General features: G+C 33.7%; 1 protein-coding gene across 1 annotated transcript in view; it reads right to left on the bottom strand.

The window, feature by feature from the left end:
• LOC134270527 (B-cell receptor CD22-like) overlaps positions 1 to 25,355 on the bottom strand; it is a 55,045-nt gene that overhangs the window by 22,337 nt on the left and 7,353 nt on the right. The window contains 5 exon segments of the mRNA XM_062752759.1: positions 6,636 to 6,885; positions 6,887 to 6,906; positions 7,561 to 7,830; positions 12,158 to 12,460; positions 12,937 to 13,260. Coding sequence (XP_062608743.1) covers positions 6,636 to 6,885; positions 6,887 to 6,906; positions 7,561 to 7,830; positions 12,158 to 12,460; positions 12,937 to 13,260 — 1,167 coding nt within the window.

Here is a 25,355-nt window from a genome sequence, read left to right as displayed (position 1 = left end):
TTCGGAACGTAAAATATAATTATTGGAGGAAATAAATTCAAACAAGTCTCAGATAATCAGGTGTCATACCATGAAGTGTTTTATAAAGCCGTGTGTATTTGTGGAAATCTATCAATTCAAATATACAGCCAACCAAGTTTCGCAAATAATGGTTGTGATGGAGCATCTAGTGCCGCATCTAATATAATTCTTGCTGCTCTTTATTAAATTTAAAAACTCAGTCTATACCAGCACTTTAAATTGTACATTAGTAGGGGGACCCGAGGTCACCTTATATTGTACTGTACATCAGTAGGGGGTAGAGGTAAACTTATATTGTACATCATTAGGGGACCAGAGATCACCTTATATTGTACATCATTATGGGGACTAGATGTCACCTTATTTTGTGCACCAGCAGGGGGACCAGAGGTCACCTTATATTGTACATAAGTAGGGGGACCAGAGGTCCCTTATATTGTACATCAGTAGGGGACCCGAGGACAGTTTATCTTTAACATCAATAGGGGACCAAAGCCACCTTATATTATTTTGTACATCATAAGGGGAACCAGAGGTCATCTTATAATGTACATCATTACGGGGACCAGAGGTCACCTTATACAACAAATGTATTGTACATAATTAGGGGGACGAGAAGTCTTCTTATATGTACATAATTAAGGGGGACCAGTGGTCACCTTATACTGTCTCCCTTCTGATGTACAATAAATTAAAATCGTGGTACATGTATGTGTAGAATTGTTTTTCAAATCCACTCCAAAAAACCCTGTTGCGACCCTAATTTTTTGACAGGGAAAAAGTGTACCGTCTCCGAATTCCTAAATGTATGTAATTGGAATCTAGATGATAACTCAACTTGCTTGTCTTCAAAAACAGTATATGTATCGATCCAGTATTAAATCACTACTGCAATATATGGTGCATTTTTAACAGTTTTATCTTTTTTTAAAATGTAGTTTTGAGTGGTTTATGAATTTGATGTGTTAATTCCAGGGATAGGGGGAGAAGAACTCCAGTCCCAACCTTTGCAATACAGGGTGTACAGCTTCTTTGTAAGATGAATAAAATTAAAGGTTTGCTAAATAATGCGTAACTGATGAGGTCGCCTATTCAGACATGATCTCACCAAGACGACAAACTACACATAAAATAATATACTAACAAATAATTATTCCATTATAAAGGATACAAAGGATTGGTAAAAAGTCCGAGGGAAATGAAGAGGTAGGGGTTGGTAGGGGGCAGGATCTTCCTCCTCCCCCTGCTTGTTAGAGATCTGCGAATGCAGAGACTGGATGTCGTTTACTCTGAATCGCTTACTATTAGTAAGGAGATCAGAGGTTAGACACTGTGTTAAATAGATACTATAACCTTACAAGGAATAGTAAAATCATAGGGGAGACCACAGGTCATCCAGTGTATTCCATATATGTTAAACTCTTATATCACATATCTTATGATACTGCAGTTAATTTTGCTACTCCCTTTACCTTTTCTAATACCCATCTGATAGTTATTCCTTTGACAAAAATAAATTTTCTGGTTTATTTTTACACTGTTAAGGCTTCACAGTGGGACGATTTATTCTATTTTCACTTTACAAATGCAACGTACTACATTTTGTAGCGGATTTAACAGACCCGATAGTCGTTAACTGAGCAGGGGACCTAAGGTCCTATTGAGCGTACGTTTTATCCTTTTGCTTTCTGTTACGCAGAAGGAGAAAAACGTGAGTTCAAATAGGACCTGAGGTCCCCTGCTCAGTTCACGACTATCGGGCCTGTTTACTCCGCTACAAAATGTATTTTGTTGCATACGTAAAGTTAAAAAAGAATAAATCGTACTATTGTGAAGCATTTACAGTGTTTAAAAAACTCCAAATTCCAATAACATACATTTATAGAATTCGGAGAAATTGTACACTTTTTCCTCTGTCAAAAAATTAGGAAAGCAACATTGGTTTTTTTTTTTGGAGTGGATTAGAAAAAAAATTCTACACATACCACAACTTTGAATTATTGCCTACTTAAAACTTTCAGTGACATCTTAATCATGTACAACATGAGATTACCTTTCCCTCATTCACATACCACCATTTGTGAGCTATGGAATCCTCATTGGTGTATTAGTGTACAATAAAAAACCGAGCGTATTTCAATCTTTATACAGATACCAGAGGTAACAAAAAGTTTATATGACCAGGGGTCACTTAATATTATACATCATTAAATGCACCAGAAGTCACCTTATATTGTACATCAGAAAGGGGACCAGAGGCAACCTTATATTGAACATCAGTAGGGGACCAGAGGGTACCTTATATTTTACATCTGTAGGGGCTAAAAAGGTCACTTTATATGTACATCAACAGAGGTCCAGAGGTCACCTTATATTGTACATCATTAGGAGGACCATAGGTCACATTATATTTGTACATCAGTAGGCAGACCAGATGTCTCTTAATATTGTACATCAGCAAGGGCACTAGAGGTAACATTATATTGTACATCAGTAGGCAGACCAGATGTCTCTTTATATTGTACATCAGCAAGGGCACCAGAGGCAACATTATATTGCACATCTGTAGGGGGACCAGTGGTCACCTTATATTGTACATCAGTAGAGGGGCCAGAAGTCACCTTATATTCTATATCATTAGGGGGACCAAAGGTCACGATATATTTGTACATCAGTAAGCAGACCAGACTTCACCTTATATTGTACATCAGTAAGGTGACTAGATGTAACATTATATTGTACATCAGTAGGGGGACCAGAAGTCACTTAATATGTACATAAATAGTGGGTCCAGAGGTAACCTTTTATTGTACATCCGTAAGGGGACCAGAGGTCACCTTTTATTGTACATCAGTATATAGGGGGACAAGAGGCCACCCTATATTTTACCCCAGTAGGGGAATAGAAGACATCTTATATCGTACAACAGTAGGGGGGCCAGAGGTCACGTTATATTGTACATCAGTAGGGGGACCAGAAGTCACTTTATAGGTACATCATTAGGGGGACCAGAAGTCACCTTATACTGTACATCAGTAGGTTGATCAGAGATCATGTTATATTGTACATAAATAGGGAGACCAGTGGTCACCATTGTTGTTCATTTTTAAGGAAACCAGACATAGAATATTTTTTTATGAATGCAGAGATAAGGCATCAACAATTCTAGAATCGTCTTAACTAAGAGACATCTCAAAAGAAAATAAGGGCGGTTAGAGATAAAATGCATATTAACGGGATACCAGCGGTTATCTTATAAGAACACGACACGAAGCCCTTGCGTCTTATAGGTCATCAATGAATTTCACAATTTGGGTAGAGGAGTGAATGCTTATTATAATTATGCCAACAGGCATGATGTCAGTGAGTAAAGAACCTTTTCAAAGATTGCATCAATTGTAGTGGTTTTGCCCCGACCCACTGGCCCATGGGAGTGATTGTACAGAGAAGCTGAAAATGTTCGAATATTAATGCACAATGAACAGCGCATGACGTCAGAAATAACAGATAGCAATAAGTCAGATAAGTTGATTCAGGTGCCCAAAGAAAAGGTCCTTTGGTCTCCATATTTATGTAAAATATAAGTTGTCTTCTCATCTCCTTGTTGACTTACAATACATGTATAAGGTTTCCTCTAGTCATCTTACTGATGTACGATATAACGTGTCTTTCGGTTTCTTCATTGTTCAAAAGAGTGCAATCCTTAGTTTTAATGATGTACAATATAAGATGACCTCTGGTCCCCCAAATCATGTTCAATATAAGTGTCCTCTAGTCCCCCTACTGATGTAAAATTTAAGGTGCCCTCTGGTCACCCTACAGATGTACAATATAAGGTGACCTCTGATCCCCCTTATGATGTACAATATAAGGTGATCTCTGCCCCCCTAATTATGTACAAAATAAGGTAAACTCAGGTCCCCCTACTGATGTACAATGTAAGGTGACCTCTGCATAGTCCCCCTACTGATGTACAATATAAGGTGACCTCTGCTCCTAATGATGTCCAATATATGGTGACCTCTGGTCCCAATAATGATGTACAATATAAGATGACCTCTGGTCCCCCTACTGATGTACAATATATGGTAACCTCTGGTCACCCTAATGATGTACAATATAAGGTGACCTCTGGTTTCCCTACTGATGTACAGGATAAGGTTACCCTCTGGTTCCCTAATGATGTACAATATAAGGTGACCTCTAGTCCCCCTACTGATGTACAATATAAGGTCCCTTTGGTGCCCTCATAATGTACCATAGAAGGTGACATCTATTCCCCCTAATTATGTAAAGGATAAGGTAACCACGGGTCCCCCTACTGATTTACAATATGAGGTTATCTCTGGCCCCCCTATTAATGGTAAATATAAGGTGACCTTTTGTCCCCCTACTGATGTACAATCTAAGGGGACCTCTGGTCCCCCTAATGATGTACAATATAAGGTGATCTCAGGTCTTACTGATGTACAATATATGGTGACCTCTAGTCCCCCGTAATGATGCACAATATAAGGTGACCTCCGGTCCCCCTACTGATATATAATATAAGGTGACCTCTGGTCCACCTACTGATGTACAATATAAGGTAACCTCTGGTTTCCCTACTGATGTACAGTATAAGGTGACCTCTGGTGCCCCAGTTGATGTTCAAGATAAGGTGACCTCTAGTCCCCCTACTGATGTACAATATAAGGTCCCTTTGGTGCCCTCATAATGTACCATAGAAGGTGACATCTATTCCCCCTAATTATGTAAAGGATAAGGTAACCACGGGTCCCCCTACTGATTTACAATATGAGGTTATCTCTGGCCCCCCTATTAATGGTAAATATAAGGTGACCTTTTGTCCCCCTACTGATGTACAATATATAATGACCTCTGGTCCCCCTAATGATGTACAATATAAGGTGATCTCAGGTCTTACTGATGTACAATATATGGTGACCTCTAGTCCCCCTAATGATGTACAATATAAGGTGACCTCTGGTCCCCCTACTGATATATAATATAAGGTGACCTCTGGTCCACCTACTGATGTACAATATAAGGTAACCTCTGGTTTCCCTACTGATGTACAGTATAAGGTGACCTCTGGTGCCCCAGTTGATGTTCAAGATAAGGTGACCTCTAGCCCCCCTACTGATGTACAGTATGAGGTTACCTCTGGTTCCCTAATGATGTACAATAGAATGTGACCTCTAGTCCCCCTAGTTTTGAAAAGAATAAGAGAACCACGGGTCCCCCCACTGATTTACAATATAAGGTTATCTCTGGTCCCCCTATTAATGGTAAATATAAGGTGACCTCTGGCCACCTACTAATGGAAAATATAAGGTGACTATATAAGGTGCCCTCTGGTTCCCCTAATAATGTACAAGATAAGGTAACCTCACCCCCCTACTGATGTACAATATAAGGTGACCTCCGGTCCCCCTGCTGACGTACAATATAAGGTGATCTCTGGTTCCCTTTATTATGTACAAGATAAGCTAAACTCGGGTCCCCCTACTGAAGTACAATGTAAGATGACCTCTGCATGGTCCCCCTACTGATGTACAGTATATAGTGACCTCTGGTCCCCTTACTGATGTACAATATAAGGTGACCTCTGGTCCCCATACTGATGTACAATAGAAGGTGACCTCTGGTCCCCGTACTGATGTACAATAGAAGGTGACCTCTGGTCCCCCTTCTAATGTACAATATAAGGTGCCCTCTGGTCCACCTACAGATGTACAATATAAGGTTACCTCTGGACCCCTAATTATGTACAATATAAGGTAAACTCGGGTCCCCCTAATGATGTACAATATAATGTGACCCCTGGTCCCCTAATGATGTACAATATAAAGTGGCCTCTGGTCCCCATAATTATGCCCTCTGGTCCACCTACTGATGTACAATATAAGGTGACCTCTGGTCCCCCTACTGATGAACAATATAAGGTGACCTCTGGCCCCCATGCTGATGTACAATATAAGGTGACTTCTGGTCCCCTACTGATGTACAATAAAAGGTTACCTCTGGTCCCCCTAATAATGTTCAATATAAGGTGACCTCTAGTCCTCCTAATTATGTACAAAATAAGGTAACCTCAGGTCCCCCCACTGATGAACAATATAAGGTCACCACTGGTCTCCCTACTGATGTAGAATATAGGTGACCTCTGGCCCCCCTAATTTCACGTTTTTTTAAATATATGTATCAAAACGTAGACCTGTATATTGGTATAAATATGATTATTTTGGAGCAAGACAAAGAAAATGGTCTATTATATGAAATTCAATCAATGTTATATAGGGTGACCTGGGGTCTCCGTATTAATATCGATAAATTTACTTTTGTGCCTGTAATGCCTGAAGAGTTCCTAAAATGTTTTATTACTACGCAAAATGACGAACTATTCTCGGAGGACCCGAGGTCCTATTTGAGCTTACGTTTTATCTTCTTCTTCTGTTACATGTGATTTGCGCGATTTTGGTATCCGGATCCCCATGCTTAAAGTATTTTTAAAGCACCATGTAATGCATTTTTTATCATTATACACTGTTTAAAGTATGAATCATTATCATTATTGATATCTCTACAAATACAATGAAATAAATACTAACACTGTACATCCACCTGAATTGTAGCTGGAGAAGACATTCCTATTGAGTTGGTAGCTCTACAGTTATAGTTCCCTGACTGATTTCTCTGTATGTTAGAGATGGTGTAGTTGGGACCTGTATTGAGGACAGAACTGGGACTGTCTGTCTTGATCCAGCTCCATCTGATGTCTGTGTTAGGGTTGGCAGCAGTCACACTACATGTCAATGTAGCTGTCTGACCTTCGACAACCCTGTATGGACTTGATGTTAATGGTGCTCACTTCTGGCTTATCTATGTTAAGTAATTTTATAACCCCTTAAGAAATTATTAAAGAATGTGTTATTACTCTGCTTCTACATGAAGCGATTTAAACGTCTTAAAGTTGTTTATATCCTCAGATTTAGAAAGTTAGCAACTAAATGTTTTCTCATGGATTCTTTTTTTCTCAAATTAGGGAATAACTATCTTTTAAATTAAAATTTTGGACCGTGAATGCTTATTTAGCGGTCACAAACTGAGTTTTACCGCCAACACGTAAGCGAATCCGGTAAAACGGATGTTTTCAACCGTTAAATCAGCATTAACGACCTCAAATACCAAATAAGAAGATAGTTATTTCCATTCTAATGCAATTTATGCATTTTGTTTGTTGTTTATGTCTTATTTTGATGCATTGTGCTTTTGCATCGTCGTTTGACATTACAATGTAAAGCTTTCACTCTCGTTAATGCTCGTTTAACTGCTTCAAACATATGTGCATTGGCCAATCAAAACGTATTTTACAAAACAATTGCATTAGAATATATGCTTTTACGAAATCTGAATAGAAAACCGATTTCAACTTCTATATTTTTCAGTTATAATTACTATAGAGTATTTGTAGTACTACAATGAAATCAAAACATATCATATACCTGTCAGTAATGCAGAGATAACAATACTTACACTGTACATCCACGTGAATTGTAGCTGGAATAGACATTCCTATTGAGTTGGTAGCTCTACAGTTATAGTTCCCTGACTGATTTCTCTGTATGTTAGAGATGGTGTAGTTGGGACCTGTATGGAGGACAGAACTGGGACTGTCTGTCTTGATCCAGCTCCATCTGATGTCTGTGTTAGGGTTGGCAGCAGTCACACTACATGCCAATGTAGCTGTCTGACCTTCTACAACCTTGTATGGACTTGGTGTACTGGTGCTTACTTCTGGCGTATCTGTATTAAAGTTTCATAAATCATAATTTCTAATTGAAATTTTTTTTAATATTTATTTATATCAATTCAACCACTGATATACTAAGTACATGGAACCTAAAAAATTAATATGTTGTGAGAATTTCTATCAGCCAGATTATCTTAATCAAATGTAAAAATGTGTATTCTTGGATATAATTTTTTTTTGCAATACGATATATCGTGACAATTCGTTAAATCATATAGAAATAATAGAATTATTAAACTTTTAGGAGAAATCTTACAAAAAACCTTTAATTATTTATATTTTAGTTATCAATAAATTAAAAGATATATTCATATCGAAATGATATTTACAATTCTTTTATTTTTATCACCAATCAACTGAAAATTCTTTATTCAAATTTACGTCACGAACAAAGAACGTAAATTTTGTATAAATAAAGAAATCATAGATGATGGGACTCTGATATAATTATGATGATCAATAAAAAAAACATAGGCTAGATAAAATCACAAACCAGCTCAGTATTGAAAAGTTTACTTGTTAGGGGGGGGGGGGTAAATTGCCTATACTGGATTGATTGATTGTATATTGTTTAACGTCCCTCTCGAGAATTTTTCACTCATATGGAGACGCCACCATTTGACGGTGGAGAGCTGCAAATTTCGTTCTATACTCGGCACTTAGGGCCATTGAGCAGGGAGGGATCTTGTTCGTGCCAGGACCTACTGGGACACAAGACCTCGGTTTATACGGTCTCATCCATAGAACCGGTCTCCACATCCCACAGTGGGATTCATACCAGCGACTTAAGGACTGAACCCTTACTTCGCGATTCTAGAGCAGACGCTCTAACCACTGCGCCACGCGGGCGACTATAATACTTATACTTGAGAATGTCATTATATTAACAAAACATACATGTATAATTTTGCCATACTTGAGAAGAGGAGTTCTAAAGATTTTTCCTATTTATTTCTTTGTAAAGATTTGATTGCCCATTATTGTCTAATCTTACCCTCAGGGGTCATGATATGAACACACTTGAATTAACTTTAACTGAGAATGTTTCCATATTAATATCACCAATTATAGCTTTGATGATATTAAGAAGTAGATTTTAAAAAGATTTTCCCTATATATTCCTAGTATGTAAACTTTTGAATACCCATTGTGGCCCTTTCCTATCCTCGGGGGTCATGCTTTGAACAAACTTGAATCTACACTACCTGAAAATGCTTCCACGTGAGTTTCATCAGTCTTGGCCAAGTGGTTCTGGAGAAGAAGATTCTTTTTAAAAAGATTTTTCCTTGTTTATTCCTATGTAAAATTTAAATAAGCCATTGTGGCCCCACCCTACCCCCGGAGGTCATGATTTAAAGAAACTTGAACCAATCTACACTACCTGAGGATGCTTCCACATACAGTCTATAAGTTCATATGTCCTGGCCCAGTGGTTTTGGAGAAGATTTTTTAAAGATGCCATTAATTTTTCATTAATTCATAAGAATCTCCTCTTGGAAAAGGGATTGGTCCTTCGTTTGAACAAACTTGAATCTCCTTTACCCAAGAATACTTTGTGGCAAGTTTGATTAAAATTGGCCCAGTAGTTCTTAAGAAGAAAAAGGAGTAAATGTGAAAAGTTTACGGCGACGACAACGACAGACAACGGACAAACTTTGATCAGAAAAGCTCACTTGAGCCTTTGGTTCATGTGAGCTAAATAATGGGGGTCAATATGCTTCTTTTAGCTCTATTTAATATGACCTTTTTGCACTGAAATTGTGTCTTAATAAAAAATACATTCTCGTCGTTTTAACAGTTTTTATCCAGATAAAGCATTAAACAAAATACAATTTGAGTCTATTTAAAAATACACTTTGAAAAGGTGACTAAGAAAAGGTTTCAAATTACTTCAATCAATTATTTGACCTTTCTGCACTCACAAAATGTGATTTTTTTTTTAGGCATTTAATAAAATCTAATCAGCATGAAACTCATTTTTAAGTCTTAAAAATTTGCTGAATTTAAGCAGATGGGTCAAAGTTATCATAAATATTCAGAAAAGGACAACAAAAGTCGTGGATATATGATGTTAATTTTTGGATATTACTAAAAAGTGTCAAATGTTATGTTTAATTTGGATCAAATGTTTCCTTGACTGTCACAATGTACTCACTTAACTTGTCACACTTCTTTGAAGGGATTCATAAGAAATAATTTATTTTAGAACCAGCATGGAAAAATAGGAATATAAAATCATAGCTCAAAAGGGGAAAACAAATTTTCTTCAAAACCTTTTGCCACAAAACATAATTCCTGGCGAAATCCTGTACTTAAATGGAATTAAATTGCGTTTTTATTTAAATTAAATATAGTTCAATTTGAAGTTTAGAATCCAGATTTAATGCTAGAACTTAAAAAGATGCCGAATCTAATTTTAGAAATAAATGTCCAGACCAAAATCTGCTAGAGAATACCACGCCTTACTGAAAGTCCCAGGATTACAGAGAATTGTACTATTTATTTAAATACTGTAAAATCAATATTTTCGTGGGATCAAATTTTCGTGGTTTGAGTAAAAATTCTTGGTTCGTGAGTACTTTCAACCCTAAAGATAAAGCTTCACACTTCACATAAATGTCATCAGTGTATCAGCAGTTCAAAACTTACTAGTATTCAGAAACTGTCTGATACCGTCAAGCTTTTGTCACAAGAAGTCAACGACCTAAAACAGCAATAACGAGGGCTTTTCAATAAATGATGCCCTGGGCTCTATGAAATAAAGGATATAAATCATATGATATCAAGCTTGACTTTCTTTCATTATTGAATCGTTCATGAATTGATAACAGCTTGTGTGGACACTTTTCATTGCATAGTTTCAACTCGGGCTTTTTGAGACACTGCATTAAAAATGAATGGTAAACTAGTGTGAAATTAAACGTTTTATTGAACATAGCAAAATTGATAGGCATCATTTTGGGGGTAATTTACACAGTATGAAAAAAATCATTTGATAGTAAAAAGGCTTAGCATTCAATGGCTACCCTATGTTTTAAAAAATAGTGAAAACTAGAGCTTGTGAGAATATCGAAACAATTATTTTTAAAAATATCAAAAAAAATTTTTACCAACATTTGTCTGAAATTCAAACAGGCATTGAAACTTTAATCCATTGCTTTAAATCCTAGAAAAAAAATTACAATAAGATACACTTGACCAAAACAGCCAAGGTCCGAGAAGGGCAAAAATGACAAAAACACAAAAATTATTTTTTTATGCCATTTTCTTAAATATTAGTGATCTTGTTGGTCAAATTCTTATTCGGGGAGAAAGTTCAATTTCTGGAGAAGTGTAGCAATTAAATTGTTTGCGAAAAATCGAGAGGTTTATGAGAGGATGGAACCAGAATCAGGAATCCGCTACATTAAATTTCTTCATGACAAAGTCCAAACAAACAAAGATTTAGGGATAAACAGTAAATATTTTGTCACATCAACAAAATTTGTCATATCTTTCACCCTTTGACTCATTTAATTTTCCAAACTAAAAAATACTTTCAGAAAGGAGAAATAAGTCCAGAAAATCATAGGATCTGTCATATTCCAGTATCACTCAAAAATGTGTTCTTAATGATAAAAATGTATAGGACATGTGTTTTAATTAAAAGAAAATATGTAAGTGAAATCATTAAAACTAAATCATTGACAAGCGTTTTTTGTTTCTTTCTGAGGATCTAGGACATTATTTATTGAACAGCCCTCATAAATGCGTCAATGAAGGTCACATCGCTTGTTTCAAGAGCTGCCCAAGCAACTCCAAACAATATCAAAACACGGTCTTCAAATTCTAGCTGGTGTATCTAGGCCAATATCCGTTATTTCCCGATCTGAACAGGGAGCACACGCCGGGTGTGACCGGTCAGCAGGGGATGCTCACTCCTCCATGGCACCGGATCTCACCTCTGATGTTTCGGAGGTCTGTGTTTGCTCTGCTCCTATTTTGTATTGTTTTATGGACTTTGTTATTGACTACTGTTCATTATCTCCATTTTCTTTTTTATATTCGGATTATTTCAAAGAAGAAAATGGATTTTATATAGATGTAAAATGTCGGTTAACAGAATTGTATGCTAAGTCATTAACATTCTATGTAATAAAAAATCTTGAATTTCAAAGAATATACTTTATAGCTACAGATTGATACTAATAGATAAAATGTTGATGCTTCGTAAAACCGTATCCTGATATAAAACTGTATCTTTATTAGTATGATGCATATTCTGGAACAAACTTTTTAGTTTTAAATCTTGAAAGTCTATGAACTAACTCATTTACTTACAGAGTACGTCAAGTATTGTTTGATCACTTGTAACAGAAGATATTCCTTTGTCCTCTGTTGCTCTACACTGGATTGTCTTCCCTTTGTCTTCTTTTCTGACTCTATTTATCATCAGCACATTGTTCCCTTGTCCAGATAGGGTAAACCTAGGGTCTGTGATAGCAGCACCATCATCTGTCCATGAATACGTCATCAGTAGTCCAGTCACTGGTACTGATGTAGAGACAGCAGAACAAGTCAGATTGTGAGACCTCTGGTTAATCAGATCTCCCTGTAGACTTATCACTGGCTTTGTTGGAGGCCCTTCGAAAAGTACAAACACAGATATGTAAAATATTAGATACATGTCAGACCTGCTAATCATGTATTATAGCAAACTATCATTAATTCTGCTCATTTGTATGTTTGTATCATGCTGATTCTGCCTTTCAGCACATTATAACAAAGAGAACATATATTTGCTTCGTTTAACAAATATAATTTCGAAAACAGGAACGCAGCTCATATATACATGTATACAAAGGGACCTGAAACAAATTATCTTTGACCTGCACATACGAGCGTTCATATGATATAATTCTTAATTTCATAGATAATTTCATGGATAATAGGTTATGAACAAACAAATCCTATGTAGTTCACTTATTCCCTTAATTACGATATCAAATCAAATCTCTGACATCAACTGATTGCATTTTATTTCATGTGTATTTATAATTTGACTGGTTTAAACTACATATAATTTAATTGCAAAACATTTGATAACTCAAATTACTTACTCATGACATAAAGTGTGTTGTTAAAAACAGTAGAGGATACTGTTAGTTCGGCTGAGTATACGCCAGCATCTGAGATGTTGACTGCATTAATGAAGCAGATAAAGGTCTGTTTCTGGTTAACATCTATTCCACAGGAGATTCTGTCTCTGTAATCTAAATTGATGCCAATGAATGGGTCTCCACCAGGTATACCAGCCAACGTACAGATAACAATAGTTTCCTTCTTAAGGTGTACAACGAAATCTTCCGGTATATTCCAAGAGGTAACAGAGGTGTTGATACATCCTGGACTATTCTCAGTAATATAGGCAGGTAACTGTTGACCTGGAAAATAATTATACTATGTACATGACCTCTTTAAAAGAAAGTTTAATATTACAAACAATAGATAAGATGCAAATCTTCTTTCTCATCAACATTTTTTTTCTCAGGAGACGGCTCTGCGTACAGTGTCTACAGTATAAAAATTCGTGTGTCAACCTTTACTAAGTGATACAACATAAAAAATTAAGAATTTTTCTGAAACAGAAAAAAAAGTTTGATAAACTATTTTATGACCATAGATAATATTCCACAATTTTTCATAAATGGCATTGATTCCCTACTGATTTTATAGACTAGTGTGTTTTGACAGGTCATTTAATTGTTTATTTATTTGCCTATACACATACGTAACCATTTATTTGTAACACAGTATCAACAAAACACAGTCTTACATCCTTTATATAGTGAACCGAAAAGCAAACTATATCCAAAACAATTAAATAATTTTTTTTTCAAACAAGTAAAATAAATATAAATTGATAAATAAAATAAGATTTCACAATTTTACAGGTTATACTTTACTCAAGAAAAATATAAAGCAGGCCGTGTTACATTGCTTACCAAATGCAGACAGTATATGCTTAATAATGGATCATACGATAATTAAAACAAAGTTGTAAAAAGTATAGCTACTTTTTATATTTTTCTTTCATCTCAAACATCAACACAGCACGTACGCCCCGCGACACGAAACAACATTTATCTGTAAAACTAGTACAGATCTTTTCATACCTCGGGCTCGGTGACTGTCCAGAGATCAGGTATTTAAGGAATGCTTATTTCAACTTATATTATACTATATAACATAACTTAACGCCTTTTAGTATAAACCGCTTCAAGAATATTATATCCTATATTATTATGCTTCCTGTCAGTTTGTCTCAATTGTAGTGGCATATTTCTTCCCCCTACATGCAAGATAAATTATGTTAACATGCAAGAAAATTATGTCAACATGCAAGATAATTATGTTGACATGCAAGTTACAAATCTTACATGAGAATCTGATTTTAATATGGTTAAAATCACTTCCATAATCCTACGGAAGCGTAAATGGTTCTACACTTGTTGTGTTATAACTTTGTATATTGTTTTATATTTTATCGACTTATCAACATATAAAGTGTTATATCTCCTTATTTATGCACATATTTTGAATTGTATTGAGATGTATTTACATAATTGAAGGCAACTGCTTTTGTTCAATACATTTTATTGCTTTAATTTTTATCAACTAGAAATATTATACTTATTTTCAAATATCGATATCTAATCATGTCTATATAGTAATTGTCGATATGAAGAAATAAATATGAAGTTATATCGATATAGATATATGAATATTTTCGAGAAGTCAGAAAAAGGTGTTTTTGAATTAACTTGGCGGGAGCGGGAATTCTAATTAATCTTTACTTGGGAAACTTATGTACCATGTATTTGCTATTGTGTACGATTATAGGCTGAAACAAAATTTAAAAATATTTGAAAAATGGAGATGGAGAGACACCAACAGTTAAATAATATACATTGTTATAGGAAATTATTATACCAATCATTTTGAAGAGGGAATCTGATATATTCTATCATGGTTCACTGTTTATATCTCTTCAGTTCAGTGGGGATTGTAAATCGCTAATCAAGCAAAAATAGAAAGTAATACTACTATCAAAGTAAAACTAATTATATACAGGGTGTTTCAGAAAACATGCAACCATTTACTTTCCTCACAATATTGATTTGCATACAGGAACATATGAAAGTATTATACAAAATTATGCTAAAAGGGCTAAAGTTTTTATCAATATCAAAAATTTAGAAAATAATTACCATTTTAATTAATTAGGTGTGCCATCACTGAAAAAAGAGAATTCAACATTTTTTATGTTAAATTTAATGAAAAGCAATCATCAGGAATTCTGATACTGCTTAATCAGAGGATGCCACCAGTTCATTTGATTACGGTAATGCATAAAAAATAAGGTTTACAGAATGCAAAGAACTTACTAACAGCAATATAAAGTGAAAGTTGTATAAATCTGTTGAATTTTGTAGCTTACCCTAATGAAATAGTTAAAACTTGATCAAAGAAAAGGGGAAAAAATGAAGAAGAAAAAACAATTAGAGCACAAAACATTTGGATTGTTACTAAAGAGGCATTGTTCCAGAGACTAGCATGGAATCCTTTTTTAAAATAACTAAGTTTGTGAACAAATTTAGTAAGTAAAGTGTGGTCCAGATGATGAAATAGGTTTTGAATCTTATCGATAAACCTTGGACTTGTTAGAACAAATGTTATCAGGACCATTCAACTCTTTCAAATCCATTAAACTGGGCTCCACACTCACCTGACTTAATACCCATTGACTTTTACCTGTGGGGATATTTAATAATCAAAGTTTTTACCCCCCTTCCACCCCCGCCCCCCCACCCCCCAAAAAAGAAATGATCTCAAAATAGTTTGAAAAATGAAACCTAATTCATTTCAAGAGAACTTTCTTGCATCAGATAGATTTATTCTTTCAGCAAAAATGACGCCATTAAGAGCATATTTTTTAAGTAAGTGAAAATTTACAAGTTTCATTTTTAGGTCACCTGAGTAAACTCAGGTGACCTATTGCTATCCGTTTTTGTCCCTCGTCGTCCGTCGTCTGTCGTGCGTTAACATTTAAACATTTTCAGCTTCTTCTCTGAAACCACTGAACAAATTTCAACCAATTTTGGCATACAGCATCTATGGGTAAAGGGGAATAAAAAATGTGAATTTCGTGGTCCTTGTCCCCCTGGGGCCTGGGGGTGGGGCAAAAACCACTAAAATTAGTGCAATCTTTAAAAATCTTCTTCTTTACTCCCGGACATCAAGCAGTCAAACTGTTGGTATGATTGTAATCAGCATTGAGTCCTCTACCAAAATTGTGAAATTCATGGTCCCAGGGTCAGGGGTTCTGGTGTTAGGACGGGGCTCTATTGATTATATAGTGAAAATGCATTAATTCTTTAAAAATCTTCTTCTCTGCTCCTGGGTTTAAATAAACAAATTACGTTCATAGTGCAAGTGAGGTATTGAATTTATTTTAATAAGAATAAATTTTGAAGTTGTGACTTTTAATTAGATATGTTGGTGCATGGTATTGGTCAAAACGCCAGTAAAATCTAATCAATCAGAATGGTTGCATGTTTTCTGAAACACCCTGTGTTACAACGTGAAATGTAATAACAACGCGAAATGTAATAAACCTGGATTATTACATTTTGCGTTATTTCATTTTGCGTCGAAATCAACGCAGAATGTAATAACGCAAAATGTAACAACACATTTTAGAGAATTATTACATTTCGCGTTATTACATTTTGCGTCGAGATCAACGCAAAATGTAATAACGCAAAATGTAATAACACGATTTTTGAATTATAACATTTTGCGTTGTTACATTTTGCGTCGAGATTAAGCAAAAGGCAGGAACGCAAAATGTAATAACACATTTTTTCGTCAGCCAGATTGAGTACAATTTTCAATAGTGTAGTGGCCGATGAAAAGAAAATAAAACGAAAGAAAATAATAGATCAATTTCTTACAATTAATAATTTTTTTAATATATTGATTTAACTAGATACATGTTTTCTAAATCAGTTTAATTAATGCATTTATATAAAATGTGTTGCAAATTAGAAACGTGCGTCTGTGGGCAAGGTTGTTTGGGGTATTGACCTGTATGCTTTTGCTTATAGACAATTGCAATAAATTTTTAAAAATATTCATTTGTACTAGCAGGTGTAAATGTATAGCGGGAAGGGGTTTATTGACAATAATAATACCACACTGTTCCATGCAAATCTCAAGCATTGCAGACAAGCAAAATCAAAATCCTCTCTCTCTCTCTCTCTCTCCATCCTAAAATAGAATGGATTGTTTCTGCATGTCCACAGTAATACAATAATATACATACGAAGTAAACCCCCCGCCCTATGCCTGCCCCTCCGATCCTCGCTTGACACACACATACACTTCTATTCATTTGGTAACCAATGCATTCGTGCCGAAAAATCATATCAAAAGCTTTTAATGAACCTATGGTCAATCTTTGTTAATTAAATGTGTTTTATTGGTTAGAAATTTAGTAAGACTCAAAAATATGCCAGTTAAATTAATTCTTTATAATTAAGTACAGTGTATTCAATATAACTAAAATCAGAGTCAGAAAAACGATACCTTTTGATGTATATATGTCCGGAAAAAGCCCTAACGTTGATATCTCATTGTTAATAATAATAATTATATAATAATAATAATTATATTTTGTTTTATTACATTTTGCGTTGTCTTCAGTGTAAAAATAAATAACGCAAAATGTAACAACGAAAAAGCACGTTATTACATTTTGCGTTGATCTCGACGCTAAATGTAATAACACAAAATGTAATAATCTAAGAATTGTGTTATTACATTTTGCGTTATTACATTTTGCGTTGATTTCGACGCAAAATGTAATAACGCAAAATGTAATAATCCAGGTTTATTACATTTCGCGTTGTTATTACATTTTGCGTTGTAACAACCCTGTATGTACTTTGTAAATATTTTATGCTGTTTCACTCTGAGGTATACGTAGGATCTGGCTCATGAATGGGGACCTCCAGTCTTCAACCCCCCACCCCCTGCATAAAAATATAAACATCAGATCTAACTTCTTATTGCTTTAAAAAAATAAACATAAAATAATTTGTGATTTCAGCCAATCTGTATAGGCTTAGTCACAAAGTTTAAAAGAGGAAAGTGTAGTGTCAGCCAAAATAAATATATAACAAGAAAAACACCCCCAGGGATTTAATAATTTAACTGCGAGAATTTTCTTAAATTTAGGGATATATTACTGGATCTCTGCTGTACTCAGTTTTTGGGTTTTTTTTAAAGCTGGATGAGGGGCACAAAGATACTCCCCCTCTTCAAAAGTGATGATCGGTGCATTAGCCCCCTATGGATCTGTAACTTTTAATGTGTCACCATCTCCCTTTTTCAATATACTTTTTAATTTGATTCAGCCTTTAATCGTATATTTTTTTTATTGGCTCTTTCTTCATATACAAAATTATGAAATAGAAAAGCATGCAACAGATTCAACTACAGACAGTAACATCTTTTAGGACAATGTTTCTGATTTATAAATCAATAAAAATTATTGTGGAGCTTACTATCTACATAATTTTATACAAATTATCTGTCCATTGTTTTTACAAAGAATCTATTACAGGGGAAATTACATTTTGATTTGATTTTAACACTTAATTAAATAGCATAGTACATAAAAAATATAATAAAATCCAAGATAATGATTATAATATATCTAATATTGGTTGCCAGATTTCATTAAAATTATCTAAATTACTATTTGAGCAATACACTTCTTTTTTAATCAGTAATTTCTTTTTCAACATATTTAAAAAGTTGTGAAACTCTGGTACATGTACTTTTCTAGTGACATCCAAATTAGATACTGACACCGAATGTATATACGACTTTGGAAGCAAAGTGCAGTAATTCAAACAGTCACATTTTCTCTCATATAGACCTAAAATAACATTTTTACAAGAAAGATTTTCTACATTGAATATATGTAGATCATTCCACAATGTTAGAAAATGGTTCCAAAAAGTTGCAACACAAGTACAGTAATAAAATTTGTGTTTTAAAGTATCTTCTTTTTTACAAAATAAACATTGTGCTGAAGTTTGAATTTTCCTTTGAAAAAGTAGTTTTTTATGTGATAAAAAGCTTTGAGTTAGCTTATATTGAAAAGACTGTAATGATGTTTCATTAGAACACACAAAAGGTAGCATAAATGTTTTTTCTAAGTCTGCAGGTGAAAAATTTGTGTTAAATATTTCTCCCATTTTTGTACACATGTTGGTACTTCATTTAGACTGTCTATTATAATCCAGTAAAAGTCTTTACAAGATATTTTTGACAATGGACTTATTTTATCATTGAATCTTAAGATCAAAGAATCTCTAATGATTAAAACTTTTTTGTTTTGCCTTATGTATTTTCGCCAATGATATGGAATGGCATTCCTTAAACAAAAGTAATCAAAAAAGGATACATTTAAGTCATACTGTTTACCTAATTCCTCATGACTTAAAAAATCATAATTATCACCTAAAATATCTCCAATATATAAGATTCCTTCTGTGTACCATTTTTTCCAGAACACAGTTTCATTATTGATTTTAATGTTATCATTGAACCAAAGAGCTTCTTTGAAAATTTTTGGTTCAATATCAATATCATTACATCTTAGTTGTGTCCATGTTTCAAAAATTTCTCTGTAAAATTGTCGTAATGTTAAATCTGTATATAGCCTATTTAAACAACCTCTGCTAATTATAAAATCATTTAAGGAATTTCCACCCTCACAATTTTATAGGTTCAAAGTACAAAAACTGCATTTATTTTCATTCAATATACTTTAAACTTTTCATTTATTGCAAAAAATGTATAGGTCACCATATTATTTAAGATGCGAAACATAAATAAACAGAAGTGTATGTCAACATAAAAAAATGGACATTTTTTGTAAACAGTATTGAGAAAAATATGTAAAAACTGGTTTAAATGCATAATTCTGATGCTGTGTGTTCCTAAATACTTCCTACTTAAAAGATACTTTTGAATTGTGAATATCAGGTACACTTTTTAACAGTAAAGCAAATGCCTGAATGAAGAGACCTTAGAAGGAGTTATTGCCCTTGTCAACATTTTTTAAAGATTGAATAATTGATTAAATATAGAAAATATGCATTTTTAAAATTCTTTAACTAAACAATATTTATCATTACACCTATTGTAAAGCATTCTTCCAAGAGATATTTTTCTGTAAGGTATGAATTTAAACTAATTACAGTTTTTGTAAAAACCTATGACATCATAGGAGGGTGGAATTACCTGTATACTATATCCTTCAGATAAAATTGAATTGTACTTCTCCATCTTGCTTTTGTATTACTGAAAATCCTTCTAACCCAACCAAGTTTTAATGATTTCATTTGTGCTTCAAAATTGGGCACTTTCAATCCACCCTTATTATTTTTTTGGCAAGATACTGAACTTTTAACCTTTGGTTTTTCATTATTCCATATGAACTTATTCAGTTCTTTAGACACTTCCTTTATCATTTGTGGGGGAAGTGGAAGTACTTGTGCTTGATATACTATTTTAGATATTGCTAAAGTTTTTACTATTAGAATTTTGCCAATAAGTGTTAAGTTCCTCATTTTCCATGAATTCAAAGTTGCTTTTAGTTCATCTAATTTTGTATTTAAGTTTTTAGAAAGAACTTTTTGTTCGCCACTTGAACTAAACCAAATTCCAAGGGTAAAAAATTCACCTTTTGACCATTTTACTTGCAAGATTCCTGGTTTGAAATTTTTATTCTTTCCTATCCAAATTGCCTCAGTCTTATTCAAATTAATTTTCAATCCAGAACAATGCTTAAATTTTTGAATAACATTTAATATTTCAATTCCTGATTTTTCATCACTTAGAAAACATGTAGTGTCGTCTGCTAACTGGCTAATCTGAAATTCGGTCTCCCCTATTTTTATGCCGCGTATATTTTTATTTGCTCTTATAGCTATTGCAAGCAATTCAACACATAAAATGAACAAGTATGGTGATAAAGGGCATCCTTGTCTTACCCCTCTACTTAATTTGAAAAAAAGATGTTGCATATCCATTATTTATGACACTACTAGATATATCTGTATACAGGATTTGAACCCAATGCCTAAAACTTTCACCAAAACCAAATATTTCTAAAGCTTTATCAATGAAACACCATTCTACTGTATCAAATGCCTTTTCAAAATCTACTAAAAGAATTAGTCCAGGGATATTCTCGATACTAGTATAGCTTATAAGATCAGAGATAGTTCTGATATTTTCTCCTATAAATCTATTTTCTAAATATCCAGTTTGGTCAGAATCTATTAAATGAGGTAAATAAGTTTTCATCCTCTTTGCCAATGCCTTTGATAATATTTTGTAATCAAAATTTAGAAGTGGTATTGGTCTCCAATTTTTTAACAAAGTTCTATCCTTATCTTTCTTTGGAACTAAAGTTACTATTCCTTTTCTTTGGTCAACAGAGAGAGCCTGTTTTTTAGTGCTTTCATTTATGCTATCTATAACTAGTTCTGATATCTCTTTCCAAAAATACTCATAAAATTCCATTTGAAACCCATCTGTTCCAGGTATTTTATTATGTTTGAATGTTTTCAAAATATTTTCACATTCTTCATATGTGATTGGGCCTTCACATGAAAAGGATTCCTCAGCTTTAAGTTTTGGAATGTTAGAATTATTCACAAAATAACCAAGATTTTCATTATATTAATTAAAATCTAAGTCAGATGTATATAATTTCTTGTAAAATTTCATCTCCTGTTCTAGTATTTCATTTTTACATTGTACAATATTGTCATTTATATTTAATGTTGAAATACATTTATTTCTGTAATTTCTTTTTTCAAGAGATTAGAAAAAAATTGTGCATTGTTCCCCTTCTTCATGCCATTTGGCCTGAGATCTTAATATAATTCCATTGGTTTTGTTATCATTTATTATTTCCAACTCTTCTTTTATTTTATTATATATGTTTACATTTTCTTCAGTTGGGTCTGTTGCTATTTTTGCATTTTGTTCCTCTAATTTCTTAGTTAGACATTCTTCATTCTCTCGATTTCTACGTGCTTTAAGTTTTGAATGCTTTACAATAAAATCCCTTAGTTCACATTTTAACTGTTTATTTTCTAATCTAGAGTATTTTTCTTTTAACTGTACACTTGTTTCTTTTATTTTCTCTACAAATATCTCATCAAGAAGATGCTTGAGTTTCTGATTGACAATATCTATGTGGTTTTTGGAGACCAGGTATTCCAACAATCTATTGGAATTCCCATGGGTACAAATTGCGCTCCGTTATTAGCAGACTTATTTTTATATTCATATGAAGCAGAATTTATGCAAAATCTTATGCGTGAAAAGAAGAAAACACTTGCTGTGGCTTTCAACTCGACATTTAGATATATCGACGACGTATTGTCAATTAATAATGATAATTTCCATTCCTACGTCGACACGATATATCCTGGTGAGCTTGAGATAAAAGATACCACAGAGTCCGACACTTCTGCTTCTTACTTGGATATTTTACTTGAAAAAGACACTAATGGTAATCTAACAACCAAGTTATATGATAAACGTGATGACTTTAACTTTTCTATCGTCAACTTCCCTTACTTATGCAGCAATATACCCAGTGTTCGAAATTTGGAATTATTTTCTGTGGGTCCAAAGGACCCACTGATAAAGGGTCTACACAAGTCCTTCCAAGGCAGCATAGGCCCAAAAATAATACCATCAAATATTTTGGGAAAATAAACTTGAATTGACAATCTTGGTAAGTTTATCGATTCCTTACCAATGAAAAAATCATGTAATTTAACCAAAAAAAAGTTAATATTACTGTAAACATACTTTATGTCCCCCCCCCCCCCCAAAAAAAAAAAAAAAACCAGGGTCTGTCTGTAGGGGTTTTTTTTGCCTAATGAACGTTCTCACATATTGAAGCATAATAAAGTTTCTATTTAAAACATTAATTTTCACTTTCCCTAATTAACTAAATAAATAGCGCCAAACATCCCAGGACTGAAGTATCCAGGTGGGATATTAACAGTAGACACCCAACATGGCTGTCTTGCGATAGAAAACGAAGCTTAACAAATTGGGGGAGGAAATGCTAGATGATATAAGAATGATCATTCCTCTTCAAATTTAAGTGAAGATTGACTAGGATGACATATTTATGTTTCAGCTATTTAAGCTACAATTAACATTCTTTATAAAAATTGCATCAGCTGATTGAAACCGGCACAGATATGGTAGCAATTTGAATGTGTCGGTCGAGTTATAGGAAAGAAACATATTTTTTAGGCCCTCTTTCTTGGCAAATCATAATCGGCCCAAAATCATTTTAAGGACCCATTTAGTCATACAATACATGAGTCCTTCCGTTTGTACGTCAGCGCAGGACCGACGGACCGACGCTAATTTCGAACACTGAATATACCTTCATCACCTACATACGGACTATATATATCTCAGTTGATTCGATACGCAAGAGCATGCTCTACGTATGAACAATTTCTTAAACGAGGTAAATTATTGACAAGCAAGTTGATGAAACAAGAATATCAACAGTCTCGTTTAAAGTCATCATTTCGTAAATTCTATGGTCGATACAATGACCTTGTCAGCAAATACAATTTATCATTGAATGAAATGCTGACTGGCGTTTTTCAAACCAATTGTTAGTCCTTTATTTATACACTGAATTGACGATGGATTTTTTCCGTTATTTCCTGATTATGACAACGAGCACACGGCGGGTGTGACCGGTCGGCAGGGGATGTTCACTCCTTCATGGCACCTGATCCCACCTCTGATGTCTCGGAGGTCCGTGTTTGCTCCGCTCTTATTTTGTATATTGTTTAATGGACGTTGAGAATGAATACTTTTCGTTATTTCCATATCCTTCTTGTAGTAAGGATGCATTGAATTTCCAAAAACCAGGGCCTCTATCAACAAATATTTTCCCTTTTAAAGTTATGATTATAACACTATGATCTGTTTTTATCGATGGTTTTATACTTGCAGTACCAAAAGGTACCAAAAAAGCTGGAATCAAGAAAAAATCTAATCTTGATAAAATAATTGGATTTTTTCGCAAAAATGTAAAGTGTTTTTTGTCAGGATTTTTTTTCTCTCCAAATATCAATTAAATTTAGGTCTTCCATAGCAGCAATTAGATTATCTCTGTATCTTGATTTCCCTTCAATGTTTCCACCCTGTTTGTCTATGGTAGGATTTAAGGTAATATTAAAGTCACTGCCTAATATCAAATTCTTATCACTCTCTTCATCTAAATGAGTCAACAAAAATTCTAAAAATTCAACTTGTTCAGCTAAGTTATCTTTTGTTGGAGCATATACATTTATTAATGTAAATTTTGAATCATCTATTAAAATGGATACTTTTAAAAATCTGCAAATATTGTCACTTGTTTTTTCAATTATTTTATAATCTATATTATGTGGAAATAAAATTGCTACTCCTTTGTTATTTGATTCTCCATGACAAAAAATTATATCAGATTCCCATTCAGTTTTCCATATTTGTTGATCTAGCTCAGTAGAATGTGTTTCTTGTAAATAAATAAAATGATCAGGAAATTTTTCTTTAAACCATGTAAACAAGTATCTTCTTTTACTTTTTAATCTTTTTAATCCCCTAACATTCAGAGATATAAAAGACAAAATCTATTTCCATTTTGTTGTAGTACCCCAACACAAGCTCACCATAAAAAAAAAACCGAATGCAAAAACATTGTCTATACCAATGCAGTTGCAAGTAAACAAAAAAAATCCTTTTTAACATAGAGCCAGGTTTATAACAAAAACACAAACGAAAAAACATACAGCGTATATACAAAAAAGGTAGTTCATTTTATTCAGAGTAGCTTAGGTTTTAACCTAAAATGTGATTGTCATCTCGAATCGGGTTCGATACCGGAAAGGAAAAGCAGTGACAAATTTTAGACTCAAAACACAACGGATCTGAAAATTGCGTATTGTTTAAAATTAGAAATGGTAATGAAAATTTACTCAATTCTCAATTTAGACATTAATTTTAAATACATAAGTATAAATAATAATAATCATTGATGAAAAAAACCGTTACACATTTTACTATGCAATCAAGTATTTTGATAAGAAGGAAATATATACAATATATTACAAATGATTTGCTGACCATGTTAACCAAGGTTAACTATTAATACACCTCATTACATTGGGCACGACAGTTCCAACTAGAACTGTCCAAACGGGACAAAATACCCCCCGCTGGATTTTTTAGAAGTAAGTTTTTCCATAATAAAGATATGTATCAAACATGAATTATGAAATCTTTATTCCAGTGACCTTCAACTTCCCCAAATAACCTTGGGTCAAGGTCATGACACACCCCTGGGTCATGGGCAATC

This window comes from Saccostrea cucullata, unplaced genomic scaffold (assembly GCF_032062105.1).
Source record: "Saccostrea cucullata isolate Sc308-1 unplaced genomic scaffold, CSIRO_AGI_Scuc_v1 ctg2591, whole genome shotgun sequence".
In the NCBI taxonomy this organism is placed as follows: domain Eukaryota; kingdom Metazoa; phylum Mollusca; class Bivalvia; order Ostreida; family Ostreidae; genus Saccostrea; species Saccostrea cuccullata.
This window is presented reverse-complemented; position numbering and strand designations above follow the sequence as displayed.